At 34.2% G+C, this 26,627-nt stretch overlaps 1 protein-coding gene across 2 annotated transcripts in view; it reads left to right on the top strand.

The window, feature by feature from the left end:
• Window positions 1–2,498: 2,498 nt before the first annotated feature.
• Window positions 2,499–26,627, top strand: part of LOC113493366 (neogenin-like) — a 98,197-nt gene continuing 74,068 nt past the window's right edge. For both annotated transcript variants that reach the window (XM_026871312.1, XM_026871313.1), the window contains exon 1: window positions 2,499–2,929. In XM_026871312.1, coding sequence (XP_026727113.1) covers window positions 2,872–2,929 — 58 coding nt within the window. In that variant the 5' untranslated portion in view covers window positions 2,499–2,871. The remainder of the gene's footprint in view (window positions 2,930–26,627) is intronic.

The following is a 26,627-nucleotide window of genomic DNA, read 5'->3' on the forward strand; positions in this document are numbered from 1 at the left end:
CCCTTCGCCGGTACATCCGGGAAGTAGCCCCCAATTAATACCATCCCCTACAGTAATTCATGTGTATAAGTTATGGTTAGCCTTTGTTACTTTTCAGGTCAAGGGCAGTCCTTAAACGCTTCATTGATTCTAATATTCTTCAAAGAAATTATTTGTTTAACTAACAGGTACATAATTACAAAACAGATGAGTGTTAGACACTTAAATATTGGTCAGGAAGAAGATAGGGTTCAAAAACGAGCTTAGATTAGAAAATAGGAGTGGTAGAACTTACTGAAGAGGCTGTAGGTGGTGAGACTTCACGCCAAGTGGCAAAACCTATAAGTACCTACTAAAAGTAGAGTCGTTGGTCAGGGAAACACGCGGTCCCGGAAAAACAAACATGGGACTGAGTTATTTATTATTGGTTTCGTACCCAAAGGGAAAAGCAGAATCCTATTACTAAAAGGCACCGATGTCTGTTTGTCTGTCTGTGCGTATTTGTGTAACCAGGCAGTATCTCAAGAATCGTGATGGTTTCAAAGTTAAAATTTACACAGACGAGTTGTTTGTGGCCGCTGTATCATCACCTATTCGTATTAGGATGGATTTTGTCAATATACCCTGAAATTCAGGATAACGTAGTACAGGAACAAAAAAAACAAACACTTTGTGATAATTTTGTAGCAAAGTTACCATAGATGTACCTATCAAATCTTTGAATTTGTTTCCACCTTGTGTAAGGAAACGAACTGGAGGCTAGAAAAATCTATACAAACAATCGGAACAATATTCCTTTATCGCTGAAACAGAAAAAAATGTATTGTACTCTAAGTTGACTTCTCGCTTGTTCTAATTGACATTATTTTTTCATTGAAAAAAAAATCAAAAAATGCGCATATTATATACTTCCGCAATAAGGAACTTAATCCATGAGTCGCAGTTGGTTTCTGAAACATAAAAATCACACGCACAAACACACCCAGACTCAGAACAAGCATTCGTGGATCACACAAATAATTGTCCTACGCGTCGCGTAATTTCAACCGCTCAGCTACGCCTGGTGACGGACGGATAGGCAGCAGTAGAGAATCCTTAAATCGAAAGCATCAAGTCCCTCGCACCTTAATTCGTCTCTACAATAATATAACCCTGTCTCACATAGGTATTTGAATTACATCACTAATGAGTTTCTCTAACTCATTATCTTCATTCACTGTTCCTTGCCTTCAGTAGTCTTAGCGCCCCGCTATAAAACATGGCCGCGGGTCAGATTATTTTAAATGTATTTATTTAAACAAGTGTGATATCCAGGTTAGTGGTACATACATAACCTACAATATACTTATAGTTATTTTATAAATTATCTGAACTACGTTGGGTGGCGAACCAGAAAACCCTGCAAACAACAACACCACAATACCTTCGTGATAACTAAAGAAGAGTGAAAAAAAACCGGTCAAGTGCGAGAGGGTTCCGTACAAATATGTTAAAGATGAACACCAAATTTATGATCGATACAATCGTTGCTTGACCTCAATAAAATAAAATAATAAAATAAAATTTATTAAAAACATAGTTCACATTACTTAGATAGTATATGTACGAATACAAATGACTCAGATGTAAATCCAGTAAAAATATCTTAATAGTTATAATCATAGGAGTTGAGTTAATCTACACCAAAACATAATAATATACGAGAAGGATGGTCTAAAGATAATATAGGGACACCCGAACTAGGTTTGTTTTAAACTTGTGTTTCGGGTTAGTCTTTGTTGTTATAGAGTCAACAAAAATAAATTTATCATCTGTGAAGATTTAATCGTTTCTGAGATGCAGCCTATTGTCGGACGGACGAACAGACAGCGGTGTTTCACAGAAAACATTTTTTCAGCGTTTTATATTCGCAAAGTAATTACTGTTTCAGTTAATTATCTCATTTACTTATTTGAAAAAAAAATGAGTATTTATATTTCGATGTTTGAAGTAGGCTCTACCTACTTCCAACAGGGGGATGTAATATTTTATTTAGAGTGCTCTCTTCTAAAACTATTTACAGGAATCGCATAATCAGACAGAACAAAATTCATTTAAATTATTCAAATCCGATGCAAACAATTTACGAAATTGTAATTAGTTCCTCGTACTGCTTTACCTGTGCCACTAATTGTTTGCTGTAGCGGCCTTGGGCTCTACAATTATGTTTCAGCAATATTCTAATAATAAAGTATAATTTCAATGACGTAATGTGCCACCGATGTTATTGGTCCGATGATGTCATAGTGCACAACTTGTGAAACACATTGTAACTAACCTAACCTAACTTATTCAAGTTGTACGGCGCCTCGGCCGCCGCCCGCCGCCCGCCGCCGCTCCTCACCAATGCATCACATAAATAATTCTCTCCGTGACACTGTTACATGTATAACGCGGTAACTTATCTAAGCGGCATCTAAAAATAACTTAACCATCCATATAAAACAATACGGCACATCGCCACCACGGAAGTAAGTCAACAACATTTTTAAACTTCCTAAACTTTACAGCGTCTCTTTCAGTGGCCGCTAACGTTTGAAGTGTATACAATGCGTGCCGCGTACGCGAGCACTAACAAGTATTGCGCCCCCAGCCGTCAATGTACTTCGTGACATAGTTTAGATGCAGCGCGCGTGCTTCAAAGCGGAAGTATAATGCCATTATCGATTTGCTTATGACAGAAAATGCGTTGAATGGACAAGGTTCTGGCGGAGAGGCGGGGCGAGGGGCGCGGGCCGCGGCCGTGCAGAGCGGAGCGAGCGTCAGTGTGCCGGAGGCAGCGGGCTGCGCCGTACGTGTCCACGCAGCCCGCTAATCGAAAATTCCGAGTGTTGTGCAAATGCTTGTGTTTTTATGGCGGTCACATTACTACGAGTGTTGGTGCTGGGTGTGATCGCGGCGGCCGCCGACGGTTTGTTATTTATCTGTGTCGATTGTGATGGTTGTTGTAGCGTCCACGTGTTTTCGGCCGGGAGCGAGCCGCTGTTTACGGCGCGGGCGGCGCATGCGCTGAGCTTGTTTGCGTCGCCTACGGCGGGTCAAACACCGGTCTAACTCACAGCCTACTCGTACCTACATGTTTTTGGTCCGTCAAGTAAGTCTAGATATAGATCAGGAGATGTGGCCACCGATAACCAGGCAAGCCAAGGTAATCGATACAACTTGTTTTCACACGGTATCACACTTGTTTTTAGCGAAAACAGCCCGTGTTTACTGTTAATCCACAGTGTCCACTTCAGGAATCCTTAACTTTACTATAAACTCTTTGACTGAAGTCTCTTCTAGGAATCCCATTCATTTTTATTTATATTAAGCGATTCCGAGAAGTTTGGTGTAATGTTTACAAAAGAACAATAGCGCATAATAAGTTACTACTCAAGCCCGCCGGCTCTGGTGACTATACTCGTAGGAATCAGGTTGCTTTCCAATTTCCTCAGTTTACAAACCCAAGGACATCGCTAGTGGTGCCCGTTTGTCAGTCACTGGGTCAGCTACACACACATGAATAACTTATGCCAAAGTTGATAATTCCGAAGATCTTTTGTTTTGAGACAGTGTTTTCTCTTTTGGAGACTGTTCCGAAGTTTAATAAATCATAATTGGAGGTATCGTGATGTTCCCCGATGTCCAAACGTGATTTCCTGTTTAGCTGTGTGACGTCAAAGCCCTTAATGAGGCGTTGTTGACACAACTGTGTTTTCAGGAATACGAACTGAATGTTTACAATTAACAAGTCCGTCATTCATGCTAGAGTTATTATTTGTGAGGCATTCCGGAATATAACCCTTAAGAAGTTCGAATAAGCTTTTCTGGAGCTGATTTTGAGGCCTTCTATACATTTCCGCATATAAGAACATGTTTTGCAAGCAAGAAACAAGATTCTAAACAAGAACTCAAAATATTACCAAATCTGAAAATAATTCATAATTTACGGAAGCTTAAGAATTCCAAACTTCTAGTACTTACTTTGAATCAAAAGTGGAGACTTCATTTGGACAGACATACAACAGTGACATACCTCAACATCTTAAACCATTTCTGAAAAAGCAATTTTTTCCTCGTTGGTACACTCTTGATAGAGCGGTCGTGGTCGTTTTAAAAAGAAGACGCTGCGCCAAGATTCTTATAAGTAGGTTTTATACAGTGAACCAAAATCTAACTGCAGTTTTCTGATCGATTTCGTAATGAATCACGGAAAAAGATGTAAATATATGGAAAACAGACTGCTATGCAAGAACAAGAGCAATTCCAAAAATGCACATCCAATAAGAAAAAAATGAAGCCCTTTCAATTAGTAAAACAAAAATATTAGCGATATACCATCGATGTATCTCTGACTTCCATGTGCCCTGTATCACAGACCTCCTCCAGCTATTTCCACTATTGCTTGTCCTGGCTAACCCATTTCCAGATTCAACTCGTTTCTCCAATTCGGTTTTGCATTTCTGTTAAGCTCACCTTCCCATCTATTTTGTCTTTATTTCTTATTTGTCTTCTATCATTCGGTAGTAATAGTACGTTTATGCGAGTCTATGCTACCATAGTAAACGTAATATTGCTGAAGTATTGTGTTTTAGTATTTGGACATATATAGAGCTTCGATTCCTCTAGATATTTTCTTTAAGTGAATGCCAGTATAGCTTAAAGTATTAAAAAATTAAGTGTAACTTTCAAAGGGTGAAATTGTTTAGTTCAAAGTACAAGGAATTAGTTTTCTTCTTCAAATACTGTTGCGCTGTTTTGATTTCCTTCTATATCAAATCTCTGTATCACTCTAAGGTTTGCTGTAAGAGAACCCAACTATGGATTAAACTCGCCTTTGTACATGAACTTTCCAAGAACATATTGTCCAAGTGTGTGTATCTACGTGCAATAAAAGTATAAATAAATAAGGAATTAGTTTGAGTGCCAACCTGCATAAAGTCAGTCCAGTCAATAAACCACTAGGTATAATTATTTCCCATAAACGAAAACTAAAATTTCCAAATAGAACCTACGAATATTTAATATTCTAGTCAATACCCGATATCCTTTCGCACGTTTAAGTCCTCATTTAATTGGATGCTGCCCTTTGGACAATGTCAAAGGACAATTCATTGACCCTATGGTCAATCCACTTGGGCCGGTTGTTAAGTAAATTTGTTGCTAAAGCATTGAGATAATTACAGATAGTTTGGAAGCAGAAGTTTTTAAAGTCCACCCGAGTTGAGACCGTCTTCCGGCGAAACTTTGCTAACACCGAATTAGGAGTTTAGTAAGATATTTCGCCCGAAACTTAACAGGAATTTAAAGCGATTTGTTTTTTGTAACGTTATTTAGATAATGATGTTGGGAAAGTTTCAACTTTGGCTTTAAGACGAAGAAAATTCGTTCTAGCAATTAATTATAAATCGGGCGAAATCATAACGGACTTAATTAGTAATTACGCTGATCGGAAATTACTGTTATAAAAGCAATTTTCGTTAAAAATATCACGCTATTACAGAAACGAAAAATGTTCTTTATGAGCGGCAGTTAATCGAAACCAGTGTGTGAAACAATTTAATTTACGTTAATTCCTTAAGACCGAAGTCTAAGAACTTAATTATCAAGAGAGAACAGAGGCGAAGTAATCCACGCCTCACCCTTCAACTCGTAATGGCGACCAACGTGGGACCCGGCCTAACTGAACACAAGTATCAAGTAAACAAATCTATTCTACATCTACGCGAGAAAAGGACTTACAAAGAACGATTATACCTGATTTATTATTAAATGCGCAATTAGGATTTGTTGAATTAAGTATTATGAGTCGACGCGTCTATTTTCGTACGAAAAACACTTTTTCATAACTATTTGCAGAGATTTCTTGATAAAGCAAGAATGACAATGTAAACAAGATAGTTTCATTATTTAAAATCTTTACAACATTTTTGTACTTTGTAGTCTTATCATAGTTTTATTATTGTTCGTTAAAGCAAACAATTTAATCAGTGCTTAAAATATAATTGTTTGATTACTGTAAAGAACTGTTATCGTAAAACTTTGTGGCGTCGAAATCTCACTCACTTCAAAATCAATGAAGTTATTTTTACGATTATTCACTATGAACATCTAAATATTTCTTTTTAAGACGATACTACAAGTGTAATTAATACACGCTTGTCATACGTATACATATTTGTTTAAAGCCATTTGAGCAACCACTTACGAGAACATTATAAATTCCAAAACAATGATTTATAAAAGACTTGTAACAGTATCTTTGAAATGACCTCTTCATAACTAATTGCAGAATCGTCAGCGTTTTTGCACTGGGTAAGTATTTTGAAAAATGCGCTAATAATCCTTCCGGTTTCCTCACGATGTTTTCCTTCACCGATTGTCAGTAGTGCCTAACTCAAATAATTAAGAAAGTGCTTTGTGACTTGTTACATTGGTAATTTGCCTGTATTGGGATCGAACCTGCATCTTCCTCCACAATTCGTACAGATCCGCAAAGTCATCACGACGGTATTACAAGCATTCTGTTTGTTGTTATACCTGGAACATAAATACATCATCTACGAAAAATTAAAGTCTAGTTAACTCGGCTAATGAGCTATACTCGCATACAGCGAAACCTCAGTAACAGCATTCCATTTTTACGTACGGAACTCTAAAGCAATCATCAATATTACGCATCATCCTAGGCAATATCTGTAACCGTTAATGTTTGTCACCTGAAATGCTAAACATAGAGCGGAGATCACTGAGCGATAAGCATTATCATCTGTCTATCAATAGGTCTAGCCTAACAAAGCACCACTTGTTTACAATAGACCAGATACATTTCAGACTATGAATAACTGCGCTGTGGTACTATCAGCTACAAAAGTTAGGTAACACGATCTAGGCCTGCATACAAGTTATGCTTCTCCGAGTGAAGTGATCAACTTAATTGTTAAGTTACTTGTCGAAAAGAAGTGCTTTTTCATTTGATTTGAAATTTTCTATTCTATTTCCATGAAACAATATATTTAAGAGTCCTTAAAAAAAAAAGTGTTTCTCTGTTTGGCGAAAACTCGGCAACATATCACCTTGATCATAAGTACAGTTCAAACATAAATACACATATTAAACATCAATTCTTACAGGTCCCTAAAATTTCTGGCACTTTGTAAATTATCTTGTTTTAAAGGACTTTCGTTGCTGACTGTATTGTGGTCTACTGAACTAAGGTCAAGGATGCAGGAGGCATTAGATAATGTAGCACAAACAGGATTGAAGAAATTGTTATATTTCGTTAAATTCCGGTATTTGGCAAATGTAATAATATTATAAGTGCGATAGTTTGTGCGTGTATGTTTGTTACCTCGTTACGCGTAAAAGGCTGCACTGATTTCGATGAAATTTGATATGACGGTAGCTGACACCTTGAAATAACCCATAGCTGGTTGCATGCTGGAATTTTGCAGCTATATCCAGGCGGGTGGAGCCGCGATCAACAGCTAGTTACAATATTTTTTATGATTCTATCTATGAGGCGCAAGACTAAACTATATTATCGACCAAAAAATATAGAGACAGGAGAAAAATACGTCTTTTAATAATATGCGACTAAATCTTATTAAATATGACTAAATTTTAGCACACAAAGATATGAAAAGAGTACTTTTTTCAAACAAAATTATCACTCTAATCTTTAACTAAACAAAAACTATCTAGTATACAAAACAGTCTTAGCATTTACTGTCAACAGTTATCTCAACAAAATTCAACGCAACTTTTCGCTTCTACCCAAAAAAAAAGTCATCTTTGAAACTCGTTCTTGCTCTACCACAATAGTCTCAAATGCTCCGCTAGTTTCGACGCTCAATGGGAAAGGCACAACAAAGGGTTTCTGCGGATGTCGGCCTGAGGGGCTCTGACCTTATGATGATGCCCTTCACAAAAGGTCAGACTCTACCACGAATTTTTAAACTAATATCATTGCATTGTGGAAAAGAGATGCCGGTCTACGCTTGGTAGTGCTGTCTCGCTTTACCATGGTATTACTTTGAGATGTATTCAACCCCTCAGGTGATGGCGGCGAGTTGAAAAGGTGCAGGAATTTAAAAGTAGAAGAGTTATGGACTGCGTATTGTGGGTCTAGCTGTTATTGGTGTTGGCGATCGAATACTATATATTATAGAGCGTTTAAAATATATAGATATCTAAATAAATACATACTTAAAATAAATATTTTTATACTAGGGCATTTTATATTTATAGTAACTATCGTGAAATTGATTCATTATTAAATGATACAACGTTGCATCATTTAATAAGCGCGTTTAAAATATCTATATAAAACACAATAATGACATATTTCCTCGTTTATTTTTAAAATGAGTTAGAAGGCAAAAATAAAAACCAAGATAGGTAGTGCACCATTTTTAAATACCTAAGTCAATGGAAGTATAGTGTGAATGCGCCTTAATTGTTTTTAGATATAAAATGTCACTTATGTGGTACGATAGTTTTATAATAGAAAATGTTGCTTGATAAAAAATACTTTATAATTTGCTAATATCTAATTCTATAACTACAACATATATAAAGAATAGATTTACTTCAAAAATGCGTACCTACTGCCAAAATAAGTTCCGAAATTTTTTTTTCTAACTTTTCTTATTCAGCGTAAAGTTTTCAAGATGTTATGTAAACATATTGTTATTACCATTCCTACATATACTATCCACCAATACTTGATCCCATTATTTTGATCGGCAATAAATATGAATGAACCGACAATTTGTTTCATTGTTGCAAACTACATTAATAACATAAATATGTATTGAATATTACTTGTAATGACATCTTGTAAGGTCAAAGGTCACCTTTTTGTTTGCGACTGTACAACAGCTTTTTCAATTCTGTTAAATGGCCCCGAAAAATGGATTCTTGAATGGTTTTATTTGAAATATATTACACACTTTGACTTAAAGTAATGTCTTAGTGGAGATATGAAAGTTTATTGTAATTTTTGGACCGATTTTCTATTCATCCTGTCATAATGACGTTAGCTTTTATTGTACTTTCCGAGGTTTATAAGTATGTTTTCAAATGGTCACCCATCTATGGACTGAACTCAACAAGAGTGGCTTAACCCTTATTATCGTAGCACGAACTACGTCAAACAAGACACGCAAAAACAACATTTATGGATAAAATAATACATCGACACGTTGTTATTATATTGATGAAAACATTGTTACGTTTTACGCCGAAATTTTGTAATTTGCACAGCTGTTACTCTCGCCCCGATTTACGAATAAATCCGATGACGTATGTCCGTAATTATTAGGAAAAATATTTATTTTGATTACTCGTTACACTATCGGAGCCAAATAAATACTCGTAAAAGCTTAATTGGCTACAGTTTTAGACACAGACCAAAATCTATTTATTAGTCAGCTTATCAGTTAATTGGGATGGAAACTAACTAAGAACGGTATAACGTATTTAAGGAAAGCAAAGCAACAACAATCGTTAGTGAATATTGTGATTTTTATTTGATTGATTAATTATTAAGATTAATCTTCTTTTTTTGTAACACGTCATATCGATGTCGTTCAAACAATAATTCGGTATTTATGTGACTAAATACCTAAATAGTAGTGACTATGTCCCTAACAAAATAAAAAAGACGCCCAAAATTTGGAAATTTACGTATTGGTCAATTAAATCATTAACAAATAGATATAAAAAGGTTTTCTTTAACTCTACATTAACCATAGCCCCGACTCTCCATCTGCTATGGTTTATATATAACATACCAATGTCAGTCTACGAGTGAGTCTAGGGTCTGTGTATATTTACCCTAAGGATTCGCAAGATAATTTATTTGTTAGCTTCATTAGATATTGCGGACTTGTACAACGTTTTTTGGCAAAGTTTGTAAGTTCTCTGCTTTGGCATGTCTTTTGGTATCTATGCAAGAACATACGAGAAATTTGGACCGACCAGTGTAAATCCAGATTTCCTATTACTGCCTTTATATCCTCGCTGTGTCTATCTACATATGTTTAAATAAAAGCAAAATTCATTAACTAACATGACCAGGAAATTATAAAGTTCACTATTTTAATAACTTTTGTTTGCCTGATTTATACTTATTTATTTATTTCGGTGAGCTTACGTTAGTCGTCGGGATCGCCCGACTAGTTTCGGACCAAACCGGAATCGTTGATCCGAAATATGTCGTAACTAGTACGCGTGACAAACAAATTCACGTCAATAAGAAATATCCATAAGGAAAGTTAATCCCCACAAAGATTTAACTCCGCTACTACGGACCCCTAAAGACGATTACGACAATAAATTAGGTAAACAGACCCTTCTATAATAATTTCACATCGATCTGATTCCGTATCGATTTGACCCACAGAGTATAAATAGGAGCTCTTAATGTTATTAACTCAGTGTGAGTCGAGACCTCGGATTATTTGTGTGACGTCACACTGGGATGTTTCTTTTCATTATATTTTTGTTGATGTGTTTGCCAATTGTTGTATGATTTTGTGAGTAAGGAAAGGGAGGTTGTGTATGGACTTTTATACAGTATGAAACGCATGTGGCGATCCTTGCGTTGTTTTGAGTAGCAAGGGCTTTAATTGTATGCGTTTGCGTAACTATCTGAAAATTTCTATGTATGAATTTATAGATGTTTGTTCCTCTTGAAAGAGAGTTTAAACGAAACTTGGTACACAGATGGTTTATAACTAGGATTAACACAGGATAGTTTTCATCCCGACATTATGTACCTGCGGGATCATTTCCGTTTTGTAGAGGGCGGGGCCGCGGACAACAGCTAGTTTCAGTATTTGTTTTGTTTTTTTAAATCTTAAATGAATATTAGAGTTATTTGGATACTTTTCACGTATATTTATAAATTGTTAAAGGCTTGAGAGAATGATATTTCCAATCAATAGTATTACGTTTTTAACACAAAGTTATTTTTACGAATAACATTAATAACTTCCACAAAGATTTATGTGAATTCTGATGATACATTACAGTGATTGTCATCTTTTCACTCGCGAAGTCGTCAAGAGTTCTGAATGGCAAACGTCTTGATTTAAGCCTAAATGAGACAAAAGCTAATAAATTGGAGTAATAATCACTTGAATCTGTGAAATGAGAGCCAACATTACATTCATGAGTCGCATACATTTGTTTGAAATTGTTAGAATTTTAACGTATAAAGACTCTTCTTTCTCTTCTTTATCAGAAGAAGGGCTAATGGGCTTTTTCCGCGCTGGGGAAGACGAAGAACTATCGTCTCTCTCTTCTCTCTTTAAACCATCGAAGTAGTACCCTTGTCTCTTATACTGTCTTCAGTACAAGAGACAAGAGATTCTACAACTTTGTGCTACCGTTTCTATCCTGATATAGGCCTTCACGCTTTGTGGCTTACCTTAAGATAGATCTGTGTCTAGCAGTGGACTGCAAAGGACTGGAAATCATTTGACATTTATGAGATTGGTAAATACTTGTGTCAATTTAGGCTATAGTTTGACTTAATTACAATACAGTGTTGTGTTTGACATATTATTTTTATTACTCTTATTTACTATGTGTAGTATATACGAAGGACAGTTTGTAGAAAGCTTTTATTGTAATTTTATGTTTTATTCTGGTTAAGATAACAATTCATAGATTAAAGTCGTCGTTAAAATCGTAATTTTTTCTAAAAATGGCTCTACCTTTTTAAAGTTGTTCTAAGGAATATGCAGGATCTAAGATATTATAATAATTACGCAATTACCTTTGAACTTTGAATGCTATCAGATAAGAGAACAATTGAAACTGTTATCTAGAATAAAACAGCTGTTAGCAAGTGCAACATTAGTGATACAGTGAGACAAAATGACATAAATATATTTAGAGGAATCTGAATGTACAGCTGTGTCTCATGAAGTTGAATTAATGTTAATTAACAAATTATATAAAATTCATTTTTTTTTATCAAAATAGTAATTGGCGTAAGCATTCGATACCTGTTATCGAATACTTTACACACCTTTAAAAAAGGCTATCAAGGAAAGTATATCTCATAAAAAATCATAAATTAGTCTGTTGGTAACATAAGTTTATTTAATCTTCTCGACGATCCAAATGTAGAGTTCAATAGAATACACTGATTGGCTCTTTAAACTGTCCAATCTATAAACAAGTCAAAAGAAGTTTGTTGCAAAACAATAATATAGTAAAAAACATACTGCGTCATACTATTATGCGCAGTATTACTTCATCATGTAACTTCGGGTTCGCGCGCCAAATTTTTCGGAGTGACTCCGCCAAGACTTTCAATCTGCCAGATTTCCCCAAAAACCGGAGTACCCCACTAAAAACAATAATGAATTGTTCTATTAACGATTACCATGTTTTGTCCTAAGCAACAATACACACATATATAACATAGCGCGGTTTATGTTTAACATAACAATGACTCTACTACACATTATTATAATATTTCTAACATTACTACGTTGATTATATAAACTTTGTGGAAATCAAAGTGGCGTGTAGCGAGGGGCGCGGCGGGTGAGAGGCGAGGCGGGGCGCGGGGCGCGCGGGGCCGCCAGGGGAGGGGGCACCGCGTGCGCCGAGCAAGGTCAGGGGCCCCGGCGCGGGCGCATATTACCACGATCCTTCATACTCGCCGCGCCTGTCCACACGTCAGTATTGACCAAATGTGGCTCTGCTCGGCTTCGTCATGGGCCTAGCGTGATACACGTGGGCAGGAACAGCAACGCGTGATTCATTCATCTGAGCCTACAACTTTTTGGTCCTTTCCACATGTTGGACCTAACAAACTTAGACCGAAAAGACCAGACACGTTTTTTTGCAATGAATTAACAATTAAATACAATTTACATGTTCCGTTTCCGGGTGTTAATGTCTTTTGCTTAAGAAAGCATGGAAGTGAGTTTAACGAGTATTTTATGTAATTTTTTGATGTAATCCGCACAAAACATTAGACAAGAGGAAAAAAGAACCTGAAACTATTTCATTAGTTTTAATTAAGTGGCTACTAATTATTTAACAAATACACGTTCTATTTATTAAGATTTATTATAATTTTCCTCAACGCTACACAAATATTTTAATTAATTAGTAGATTTAGGGTAATCAACGTTCGTCTAGAAATAGGCTTTGACTCTTTTCTCCTTGTTTACTCGTTAATATATAGGTGTTAATCCATGAATAGGATATCTAGGACGTGCACTAGTTAAAGCCCCGATCCTGTCTTGGTCCTTACTGGCGCCTCGAAACCTTGCTCAGGTTTCTAATAGATGGCTTCTTCACTATAGTATTTGAAGGCTGATGATAATTAATACAGTAGCTTCTAGTAAGAGATAGGTATAAAGAAATTGAGGTTTTGGGTTATCTATTATATTTTTACCCAGCAGTGGGTTAAACAGACCCGATGAAGATATTATTCTATGATATACATAAATCTGTTACAGTGATTGTATCTTGTAAATAACCAATTATAATAATTACTCTGCTAGTTAAAATTTAACTAACTAGCTTAACTCTACTAGTTAAAAGATTTTTCCTTAAACTTTAGTTGGGTCCAATTGATAACCATATTTGTTTATTTAATAGTCATTAGCGTAATTGTAGTTTTCCTTTTACCTCTTCGTCCTTAGAAGGACATGTTGCCGTTAGTTATTTCCTCTTTTGGAAAATAAATTAAATAAACCTACACAAAAATATATTAATTAATTAATTACAAGTACAAAGTATAGTTAATCATAACGTCATGTGTTTTGCTCACGCGTTTACAAAAACTCTCAAAAATAATTTCTAAATAAAATAAATAATAAAATACAATTAGATCTTGTAGACAGTCATATTAGGACTACTTAGCGAATATTTATCATGTCATTATTCTGTTTTAATTAGTCCAAGTTAACCTCGGTAAAAAATAATGGAAAATTAATTCCGAAAAGTCTTGATTTATAATTAAATGGTACACAGGGGCTTTAATTAATTTGCGCTGTATTCTGTGGAAAATATGTTTTGACAGACCGAAGAAAATGTTCTTTAAGTTTCACGTGTTTCGTCTTAAATATTTACGCATCACGTCACAAGGAATTACTCGTTGTAGTGTGTCAGTTATACATAGTTTATTGTATACTTATTAGTAACAAATAAAAGACTCTACATTAATTAATTTTTGTACAGGCAGTAACATTCATCTCGAGTTTTTCCCAGGGTTTTCTACTATTTAAGTTTAAGGAGTTTGTATATCGGTTGATTTTTAAGCCTCTCCTTTTAAATACCCCCTTAGTTCGGAACAGTCTTTTGTTTTCATCAAACTGTCTCCTCTTGGACTACTAATGTTCTGAATTGTACTGTCTTTAAAAACAAAAATGATAGCGATGCTTTTCAATTAAAGCTCTTAATACCCTATAAGAAGCGTTAGTCTGCTCGGCTGTGGAAAAAAGACAACACTCTACACAGCTCAGAGCACTATCTCTCCAACAGCAACATATTTAGTAGCTTGTCCTAGAATCCTTAACAGCAACACCCTACTAGATATATCACACAATAATATACCCAGTATTACATTTACTCTAAGCAAAGCCTCAATAAAGAAAAACAAGGCAACTTGGTCTTAACATCTTGATTTGTTCACAAATATCAATTAGCGCTGTATGTTAACTCCGCGGAGTTTTTTGTGTGTTTTTTCATCGACGCCCGAGACGGATTGGAACCAAACCTCCAGTTAATTGTGTTTATTCATAAAACTTGTTTCTGTTCGTACATTTTGTTAAAGCTGTTGTTTCCTGAAATTTTTGAGGATTTTCTAAGCTGTGAGTTTGTTGCGGTAGTTTAGATTGCAGACAGGTAATTTGCTAGTAGTAGTATGGATATCAGTCACATGTTGACAGTCGGATTAGGTGAAAAAACAGTTTATACGGTACAAAAGAAGGAAGATTTCTACTCAGTTCTAGACTCCATTTAGTCAATTTGAATGAAGTTGATTGATCAAAAATATTTAGTTCAATAAAAATCACGTGTCAATTTATTAAGTTATCAATAAGTCGAAGATCTGAGCTTTCTACTTTTTCATAGAACAAAATGATAAGGGTTGGTCACCCCCAAAATTTTATTAATGATTAATGATTTTTCTCATCAAAAAGCTCTTAAAAATAGTTTATATTTCAGAACAACGTCTGCCATGTCTCGTCGTCTAGTACATACAGAATAGGTATTTTCGTAAACCAACAACATAATTTCTTCAATACCGCTGTGATTTCGTAACATCATTCAAACAGTTTGCGTATCGTGGGGACCATTTGTCTGTGTGTTTGTGTGCAAAGGATATGAGTGCAATTGAAGCGCTCCCGGCGCGCACTGGGTCACTCGGACGATAACAGTGCCACTGAAAACATGCTAACGTATTGTAGAGTTTTAGGTTAGAGTAGTTGAGAGGTTATTAGATGTGGAGATTTTGAGAAACACTCTCATAATATTTTATAATGTTTAGTGCTTTGAGTTTTTTTTAATTTCATCATTTATGCCTTTATCCCAATTATTTTACTTGGGTCGGCGCAACATGTCATCTTCTTCCATACCTTTCTGTCTGAAATCATCTCACAAGAAACACTTTTTTAATTTATGCTTATATGATGATAAAAATATGATCCAATACATAACAAAATAAGATGTGCAAGGATGATGTTTATTACCTGAAAATCTTCTGACAAATAAAAAATTGTATTTTTATTTGTCAAAAATTGCCTAAAAGATGATGATGAATTGTAGAAAAGCAAAGTTCTAAAAAATCTAAGAATTTCGCAATTGAGCCTTATATTGTCAAAATAATATTACTAGTTTTAATCAGAATATTCTTTTTAATACAAAAAAAATCATGCTTTCACATCAATACAATTGCACTTCATCGACTAGATTTTCAAATATTTCCCTTTGCCTCAAAAAATCGCGTTCAGCATCCTATAATTATTTCCACCTTTCCATTTAATTACCGTTTGATGTGAGCAAGTTTTCCTCCCCCTCAATAATGAATAACTGAGGAGTGTGTGAGTACTCTACAGGGAAAAGGAAAGATTTTGGTTAATATTTAACTGCGAGTCTACACATACGAATATCTAAGTCGAATTCTTGTTATAAGATCTTTGCAAATAAGATGATACTTATGTAGAGGTTAAAATGTTTTTAAACTAGCACAGAGGTTTCGGTACAATAGCAGACTTATTTGTAGTGACGGAGAGTCCCACCAGTCATCTACAGTAATTTTATTACATTAAAGGTCAGATAGAGATTTATAGAAGCAGCCTGAAATTTAGGGTAAAACCTCTTTTTACACGAAGAGGTAGACTTCACCAGAAAGCAAAGGGGTTATGAACAATTTTAAAAATACTGTAAATAATAATATGTTGGTTGATGTTTTGTACACTTTTCTTAAGGGTAAACTGAATTAAACACTTAACTCCTAAATCCCATAATGATCTCTATACACAATATTACACAAAAAGGTCATATTATTTCGAACTTCTTTCACCCTTTTCTCCTATAACTCGTTAATATGCTTAGGAACTGCGTCTCAGTTCCCTACTTACCCCTTATCAATCAAAACCAGATTTATCTGGTTTCTCGGGAACATCTTCAGACGGGAATCGAACCCCAAATGTCCAATTGTCCTAAGTATTTAGCCACCCTGTTGCTACGGCTTTTCAATTGAAATTCGATTTTTTTGTGCTGTTTTTTTTATTTAAATCCGAATTATCTTTTGTCGAGTCAAGTTTGGCTTGTCAAAATAGTGACTGTATTAATTCTATTAAAGACTGCCAGAAAAAGGAGTGCACTTTCAAGCTTCATTGAGTTACGTGAGAGATTGTCATTATTCCATCATTGCTTCTGGTTTAATAAAATTGAATTCGAAGTCTTTTTCGGATGTGAAGCGATCAAGCGGAATTTGGTAAGTGCAAGGTTGAGTCAAACTCTTGCGGACTAAAACCCACCCCTTTGCCATTCGTGCACTGGGGCCACAGTAACCCTTTCGGATTTTCTGCGCTGGCATCAGCCCTTATAAAAAAAAGTCCTTAAAGTCAGAAGGCTCTGTGAAACCCTCACGAGAGAAAGTCAGAGCCTTCTGACTTTCTCTTTGAGGCGCGTGAACAACAGGAACGCGCCATCCGGTCCGGGCCTGGCCCTGATCAGACCTTAGTGTTGGATCCTTTACACTTAGATGAAAGTTACTTTAAGTTACTGTGATCAGGAGTACGGAGGAAAAATACTATTTGTACTTAATTCTGAATCTTACACGTGTAAAGCCTTTGTTGAAGGCTCATAAATAAATAAATCACTTAGCACCGTCCATATAATATTGTAGAGAGACTTTTGAATTTAGTTTTTTTTGCTTGTGTTACGTATTTTTGCTTGCTTTTCATAAATATATTTTGATATCCATTATTCATTTTGTTCCCTCCATTAATATCAATCCATCGATTAATATAAAAATGTTCTCCCTTTTAAAGCATAAAAAAACAAGCGTTATATAAAAGTCCCTTATATGCGATGTATATAAACGCCAACAGACTATTGCTACCCTCGTAAAAGGAAAAACAATATATTTATTTGTGAAAAAAACTTCAGAAACAAAAAGGACTAGAATTAATTAGTTTAACACACATTCAATGTATTTAGCGTTCAAACCGTTTTAAGCGTATATTTTCAGGCTTTTTGTTACAAAAACAGTCTGATATACTTTTATTTTTAAATAAAGGGACCTGTAGCCCATTTTTTAGGTATTAAAAAAGGATAGACAATCTTTATGTGTATTTTTGTCCTAAAACGCGACGAAAAACCAATGTAAGAAAACAACTAAGATTACCAATTCTAATATACCACTGAAATGAATTAGTCGTTTATTTATTACTAGCTGTTGCCCGCGACTTCGTCCACGTTGTTAGAATTTTCCCCGTTTTTTCCACATTTTTCATTGTTTCTTCGCTCCTATTAGTCGCAGCGTGATATTATATAGCCTATAGCCTTTCTTGATAAATGGTCTATTCAACACAAAAATAATTTTTCAATTCGAACCAGTAGTTCCTGAGATTAGCGCGTTCAAACAAACAAACAAACTCTTCAGCTTTATATATTAGTATAGATATGAGTTTGTATTAAAAGATACACCAAGATTGTTTACTTTTTTAAAGTAAATAAACCATTGAATTATAGGCACGTGTATGCCTCTGTTCAACCGTGTACTTGGTGACAGTCGTAGTATGTTGATAGTCAATGTAGAGACTATATTTTTTGGAATTAAAGGACAAGGTTTGCTTAAATTTCGCAGAACACACATGTGCGACTGATATTTTTTTATCTAATTCTAAATATTTCGATTGAAAGTTAATGTTTGTAAGTGGGTATGTTGTTGTTTTAAATGCGACAACGGAATACGACTCATTAGAGCTGGTAGATTTCTATCGATCTTTTTAATTACGTATACGGATGCAATGGAAATTTTTATTTCATTCCATTTACTATGCTATGTCTTAAGCTACAGACAGATTCAGAAAATATGATGAAAGATGCGATACATCGGCGACAATGTTCCCGGTCCCGAAGTGCATCACTAAGCCTGTAAGATATTTTAATAGTAATTCGACGTTCGTTAAACAAAAGTGCTGAACCATGTTAAATTCCTAAATCTTCGAATGATTACATCGTAATTGATGTGTGTTACCTGACTGCCTCAAACTTTACAGATAAGTTCCATTTGGTTATCTCTTCGATTAGATGTCTTTAGCTAGTTTACCAATAGATTTATCTTATACTATTAATCGATAGTTTAAAGGTTCGTTTATTCTATTTTTATGCTCCAGTTACTATTAAAGTAGATTTTATAAGGGAAATATGACCTTCAAATGAAAAGGTTATGAAGAAATTTAAAGAAATTATAGCTGTAGAAACAAAACTTCCAAGTGCGTGTCGGACTCGAGAAACAGAGAATTTAGGTACAAATAAGCTTAATATGAATGAATAGGTTGAGTAACAAATAAATGTATAGGTTCCCAATCTCAAATTCAACCATCGTCGGTAACAGCTTCAACTGAAATTCCTCGTCTGTGTGAATTTCACCTGTCCAGCTATCACGGCTTATAAGACTGGTGACACAAAGAACGTCGAATCATCTCGGATAATTCTAAGGAAACCCCCTTGTATCTTCAAGATCGTTAGCGTACACTACAAAGTGCTATAACTATAGGAATCCTCACTCATACCTGCCAAGTTTGTTTACTCCACACACCGGAAATCAAAGATTTTTATACCATCCGATGTATTTATAGCAACTCTCCTTGGAGACAGGTAATAATACCTCACAAACTGACCTCACCCTACGTTTATTGAGAAGGTCAGGGGTCAAACAATGACTGGTAAGCGAAGAAATGCTATTATTATTATGTCTAAGCTCTTTAGAATACGTATTTAGACTTTTACCGTGAGAAGCTTTCGTTCCTCTTTTGTTACATTCTGATTTGAATCTTGTTTGTTGAAAGATAAGGTAGAGTTTGCATTCTTGTGTTGTTTTCATTGACTGTGATCAGTTTAGGGTTTTATCTGTAGTATCATTTTGTAAGCGTTTTTATTGTGAAGAGGAAATGTTGCAGTTTACTTTGTTTACATGAGTGCTTGTAACATTTGCATGAAGTTTATAATGTTAATATTATATATCAGTCTCTAAGTGACACTAGCTCACTCCTATATTTGGAAGTCTCACGACCTCACCACGAATCTTTGACAATCTTCACGGATCGATCAACTAGCGCCGTTTTAGCTTAGCCACGAGTTCTTCTAAAACCTTTAGGAAACTTTTACGTACAAAGTTAAACACAATATTCTCTTAAATTCGTCATATCTATTACTCGTGTTCTATTAAAAAGCACCAACCGCCTAACAAAAACAGACATTAAATCCGGACGTAGACTCATTCTTTAAAAACTCAAATACCCCTCTAAACTTAACCATTTGCTTAGACTTAAATACAAGTATGATCCTGTTTTACGGCTATTAAAGCAGTAAAGGGTCGCGAAATCTTCATTATAATACACTCGCACTAAATATAATATACTCATACATTGGTCTGCTCTAATAATTTATAATAAGTTCACCGTCGCGGGCACACTTCCATTCAACGACGCAAACCCTATTTAATAGGGATGTGCAGTCCTCAAACGTTGATTGTATCGATAAATGCGATATTTATTTAAATTGCAACAAAAATAATTTAATATTTCAATTTTTATGTCGGTTTATAATCCTTAAAAGCGAACATAATATATTATATAAAAAGTGTATAATATTAGTTTCAAATTTAATGTTCAATAGCATTTAAAGTTATTAGTTTTAATATAAAAAGGTATTTACCCATTTAAATGATGTAATGCAATAGATGTTCCAAAATGATTCTAAAACGCGTAATTATTTATAAGCAGTTCTTGAGTTTTCTTATCAAATTCATCATTCTAAGCACTTAGTAAGTATTTCTTTTGTAAATGAGGTAACTTTCCTTTATCTAATATAGTATTTGTACAAGATAATAAGACCTTGATACTATCAACTACATGCATTTATTAAAAACAAAACTCCACAACCCTTTCAGTTTATTATTTTTAAAACCAAAAGTATATTGGCCAACAAGCTTAACGCTGTGAAACAAGCGTAGAATTCTCCTTAAATGAAGTCATGATGAATTTTTCCGTTGAACTATAATCCTAATATATAAACTAGTAGTTCAAATTACGTAGTTTTAAAGTCTCCATTGAATAAAACGGCTCAGTTATCATTTCCTGTCATTGAGTTTAAGTGTTCAAGAATGGCAAATGTAAACATTATTTTAATTAAAAACGTTGCTACACACTAAGTTAACTTCAACAATTAACTCATAATTATAGTTTTTTGTACCACTGCAGACATGTTTTTGATTAATTTTAAAATTTATGAATGAAAACGGTGTATTTTGGCTACCACGTGATTACCATACATGAGATTCGTAAATGAAATAACATGAATTTAAAACGCGGACTCGTCGAAAAGACAAAGAAATATTCACGTTTGAACTCAAATAAATATAGTTACAACATATTTACTACATTTTATTAATGTTAATATATTAAGGAGTGACTTTGTATTAAGTACCGCGTACTGTATGTTGCTCACAGTTCATACCTCGCCGCACTTTATATCGCTATTACGAAGTTATCGTCGGATTTCCTCCGCAATAAAATATGAAAATCATTGTTCTTGTTGGTCCCGCGAACGTTTACGAGCGTTACATCAAATGTAACCAATAAAACTAAAGTAAAAAATTCAAATCACGACCATAACAACGGATTGATTGTTTCTTAATATCTATAAACGAATTGTAACCGACGTCCGCTCAACTTGTATAATTAAAAACAATAAATGTTTGACTCATGATTCGAGTTAATATATACGTATCCTGTTTTTGATGTTTAATGATTATTCAATATAAAATGAAAAGCCTTTATCAGTATGTTAAAACGATAGTTCTGAATATTTTAGTCGATAAAATAGAGGAATATCGATATATCTTTTCGCGTGTTCCGCTAATCACTATGTAGGTACTAGACATGTCGACTGGTTTCGTTCGAGTTTGGGGGAAAATCGAGTTTGACAAGTCTGTGCCTTTGTCTCCCATTCAATCGTGGAAACTGTATTTTTTTTAATACACGCAAATTGTGAGAATGTTACTCGTTAGTGCAACTACGCTAACGAAATACTAATGTTATGTTAAATTGATTTTTATCAAGTGTGCTGAAGAGAATATACAACACTTATTTTATGTGAACAACTATTGTGTCTAGTATATAGGCTGACTTTAAAAAAATTTGAAACGAAGACTCATAATACAAGTTTGTGTGCACATATATTGTTTTACAACGACTCCATCCAACCAGGCAGATCAAGTAAATGGACGTCCTATGCGGGGATCGAACCCACGACACGTTGAGTACATAGTAGGTTTAATATGGTGACCTATACCACTCGGCTATCCGTGCAGTTAAATAATAATGCATTTGTTTGCTAAAATTTTCTTCCCTTCATTGAGTTTTTAAGTTTCGTTTGTTTAAGAACTAACTTTGATGCTAAACCGTTATTTTTATGTTCGGTTTCTTGCGACTAGTTGTTCGTAAGTTTAAGCGTTATGGTTTGTTACGATTAAAGTTACAATTGTTTAACCTCAGATGTTCAAACTAAGAAAACTCGATTAAGATAATCACTTGGTGACTTTTAGACAAACTAATTGATTTTTGAGGTCAGTTAGGAGTATTTTCAAAAGCAAGTTTCCGAATAACTTATAGGTATAAAAATAAGTATATAAAATATGTATATGCATAGTATAGGCTATGTTTATATATATACATATTTAGGTACCGTCATTGAAAGTGTTTTTACCTTAATTCGCCAAATGTAAGTTTCACAATCATTGACAGGAATTCCATGAAAATAAATTATTCAGCTGTTTTAAATATCCCTGACTGATATAGTCTTAAGGATAAAAAGTATTTTTTTCCTCATTTTAATTTTTCTAAGTAATCAATTAAGCTGTTATGTCGTTATAAAGTTTAATTAAAAATAAATCCGGAAAGTGAATGTCAAAAATATCTACAAATAAATTCGCAAACGTAAATCACTGATGTTAGCGACAATTTTCTACTACTGAGTTATTTGATAGCATTACCATTTTTATTAAACAAAAATAAAGAAACTCAATACCAGTGCAAAAAGAAACTTAAATCGAAACAAAATCGATACAGTAGTTTAAAACAAAATCGTAACAAAAATACTCACAAGCGTTCATTCTCCGTTTAATGGGTAAAAAAAAACTTGATTTCAAACATTTCCAACATCAGATGGTCAATAAAATATATTAATGAAATGTGTAAAAACTTTTAAAAGATGGTCAGCCATTAAATATGGCTAGTAGGTGTCCTCGAGACGCGTGAGAACCGCCGGATATTTTTTAAATACTTCATTTTTTTATTAAATTATCGTAGGTTAGGGCACAACACAGACTTGATTGGAATTTTCTTGTTCTAATAATTGTTTGTGGTTTTATAATTATGATTCCTTGATACTTTATTTTCGTTAAAATATTTTTTTGTTTGAGATATGTACTTTAACTATGAACCCAATACGTTGTGTTATAGAGGCGTAGATGTATTCGTACTGCCAGGCCATGTATTCTTTCATCCCTTGTTTTGGTCTTCCGATTCAATGCATGGATGGCCAGGCAGTAGTTACCTATGAGACTTTTCAATGTTATAAGTACTTTCTATATAAACCTTGCACACCACTGACAAACGGTAAATATTGGAATCTGAAATCGCCGACCAGCTGTGAGCTGGCGTGGTGATCAATGATCAAAACCTTTCCTTTATAGGAAGAGGCTATGTCTAGAATTGTGACGTATATACCCTAGTATTATAAATAATATATAATACGTTATTCTTAGCTAATTGTTAATTACGAGTCGTGTACAATAATTACTTCGTAAAGATAAAACTCTTGAAACACCTAATTGCTGACCACTGATCGCGGTCGTACATGAATCGATTTGTATGTTCCTTGAGACATTCCTTAGATATGAAGGTATCTAGGTACCAAATTGAATGCCTAAGTGCTGCTCAATTAGATCAAGAAGGTATCCTTTAGTCTTTGAAGTTTTGATGGAATGTTTTATTGTTGGTTGGATATTGTATATTGTACCTACGTGTATATGAGAGGTAAGGTCTTTAGTATAGTTTAGCTATCTTTGTTACAAATCAATGTTTTTCTTTGAAACCGAAACTATTATAGCGCTTAAATTATAGTTATAGATATGAACAAATAATGCAAGATTTTATTTGCTAGGGCACCACCATTTTTTATCCCAACCATTGGCGTAAAATATTTTATCCTATGGATGTATGGATTTTTGTTCCTCTTTCACGCAAAAATCACTAAAAGGATTTCGACGAAACTTGGTACACTGCACTGATAGTTGATAACCAGAATTAACATAAGATAGTTTTTATCCCGATTTTTATGTTCCCGTGGCATTATTTTCGCCTTGTAGCGGTTGTTTTAACAGATAATGTATTTTTATTGCTGCTATAAAACAAGTAAAAAAAATCTGTTAAGTAACGATTGGTACAACCGAAAACCCAATGAATCAATGATCATTAATTTTTAGAATAATAGATTTTCTCTACCTATTTTTTAAAATAAACTCCATTAGATAATGAACCTCAAATAGTCAGTATCCAAATGTTTAGTAGTTTAGGTCCCGGACAATGTCACAGTTCTAGGGTTGTAGGCTCAACTACCCTTAAACTATACGTTGTAGGTTCATTTCGAACTCATTGTCACAAGGACGAAGTTCAGGCTCCAGGGTCAATACAGCATCCAAATCTTTGCGTTTGACGTCAATTGTTGAAGATGAATACGTTTCTTTTTCTTAATTATTTTACTTTTGTTCAATAGCGAAAGCTTTTTTGTGAATTTTCTGTTCAAGTATTAAGATTTTGATTTGGATTTATGTAAATCGAAGGCAGATTAAAATTTTGCATTGGTGTATAAATGATTGAGACTATGATTATAAATGTGAATGTTATTGTTAGTGTGTTTTTTTAGATGAGATGGTGATGATAAACCATATTAATAAAGCTCAGCCGTCTGTCTGTCACTAACTAGATGGGGACAGCTATTAATTTGATTGAAGAAAATGTTTTAAATTGTTCATTTGATTTTCCGGGGCAAATAGTTTGCTTAAAAACGACGCAGGCGGTATCGAGAGTTAATCCTAGTTTCATATAAAGATACGGAGTATACGGACAGAGTTGCTTAACAATGTAATGTTGACCTTTAATTTAAATATTTATACAATCTAAATAAACAGCTCGCCTAATAACCTAATTATATAATATCTGTTGCCAAAAGGTAAGTGTGACCCTAAAGTTAAACCACAGTTTGTGAAATTTAATTCTAAAATCCTAAAACCATTTAGACGAGTAATATTTAAGTCATGTTTTAGAAAATATTTTCGCTTAATTAAATAATCTCGGCGTGGGTTTATTTTTTCATTCCTTTAAGGATTCTCAGGTTATTTTTTGTGTTATTGTTTGATAAGTAAAGTCTTTAGATAATGATATTTTTATTTGTAAGAATATGGTATTTTTTTACAAAACTACGCAAAATTATGATATTCGGGTATGGGATACTTGCGTGGCCTGATGAATGTAGAAACTTTCAACCAAAGTTGTTATTACTTAAACAAAACAAAATTTTCCTATAAAAATCTAAAAAAAGGAAAGCCCATCTGAAAAAAAGGAAAATCTGTTTATGTTTAAGAAGTCAATGTTGGCCTATTAAGATCAACTGTTGGGCATAGGCCTCCCCCAAGTAGCGCCACAGCACCCGGTTCTCCACCTTCCACATCTGAGCCAGCCATCTTTTTTACGTCAGCGGGCCATCGGGCGGGTCTTAAAAATTGGGCGTTATAAGAACTAACCTAGTAAATAAAACTACAACTATTACCACCAACAAAATTAAAAACAAAGAAATTACACGCTTGGACGGATCGAGATGAAAAACTAATTATCACGAAATAAAACGAAGATGATATAAAAGTAAGTAAAAAGAGTATTTACTAGACGTTTACAGGTATCATAAAAAGAAGAGATGAAAAAGTTTTGGTCGTTAAGTTGTTACCTTCAGAGAGAGTTCTGCTAATGGTCTTCTTGCGGCCGTCGTGATCATGTTGAAGAGAAATTATTCGTATGATTCAGATTGTGATATTGACTCGCTGAGCCCCGCGGTTTCTTCTGTGTTATTTGTGGTATGGGTCATCTAAATCAGTTTTTATTCAGATAATCTTAGTTTTTTTTTGGGTATAAAACTTTATAATGGAAAAATATATAGGTACTTTATCAAATTGCTCGTAGTAACTAATTAAAATTAGTTGTATTGATTGAAACTTAGCCAGAACAGACGTGAAATTATTAATTGAACTAGTGGAAATTGATATAAATTAAGAATTTTCAATTTAATTTATAGAAGCATAATACAAGTAATTATTAATTAGATAAGTCACACAGTTTTACATGAATAAAATGTATACCCATATTTTATATTTCAAGCTTCACTTAAACGACCGCGTACATTATTTAGAAAATCTTTACGTATCCCAGAATAAAACTTATGATGACTGAATTCGAATCCAAGATAAAGTCAATAAAAATAAATAAACAAGAAAAGCTTGTAAACTGGTACCTATTGGGATCAATTGAGCTTTATCTGAGGTACTTTATTGAACCTTTGTTTCAATTTATTTAGGTTCAGCTATTACAATGAGAATACGTCTATAGTATACTCAGATTTCGATGCTTTGAAGAAACGGAACTTAAAGATTTTTGTCATGGATAACAATGCTGTAGTGAAAAATATTTCCCTCGGGAAATAGTTACAACTAGCCAATAAAATACCTAAGTGTAATAATGTCTTTTGCACGGTAAATTGAATGTAGAGTCGGAAACAGAAATAGCAAAACGGTACCCTTA

This window comes from Trichoplusia ni, chromosome 4 (genome assembly GCF_003590095.1).
Source record: "Trichoplusia ni isolate ovarian cell line Hi5 chromosome 4, tn1, whole genome shotgun sequence".
Classification (NCBI taxonomy): domain Eukaryota; kingdom Metazoa; phylum Arthropoda; class Insecta; order Lepidoptera; family Noctuidae; genus Trichoplusia; species Trichoplusia ni.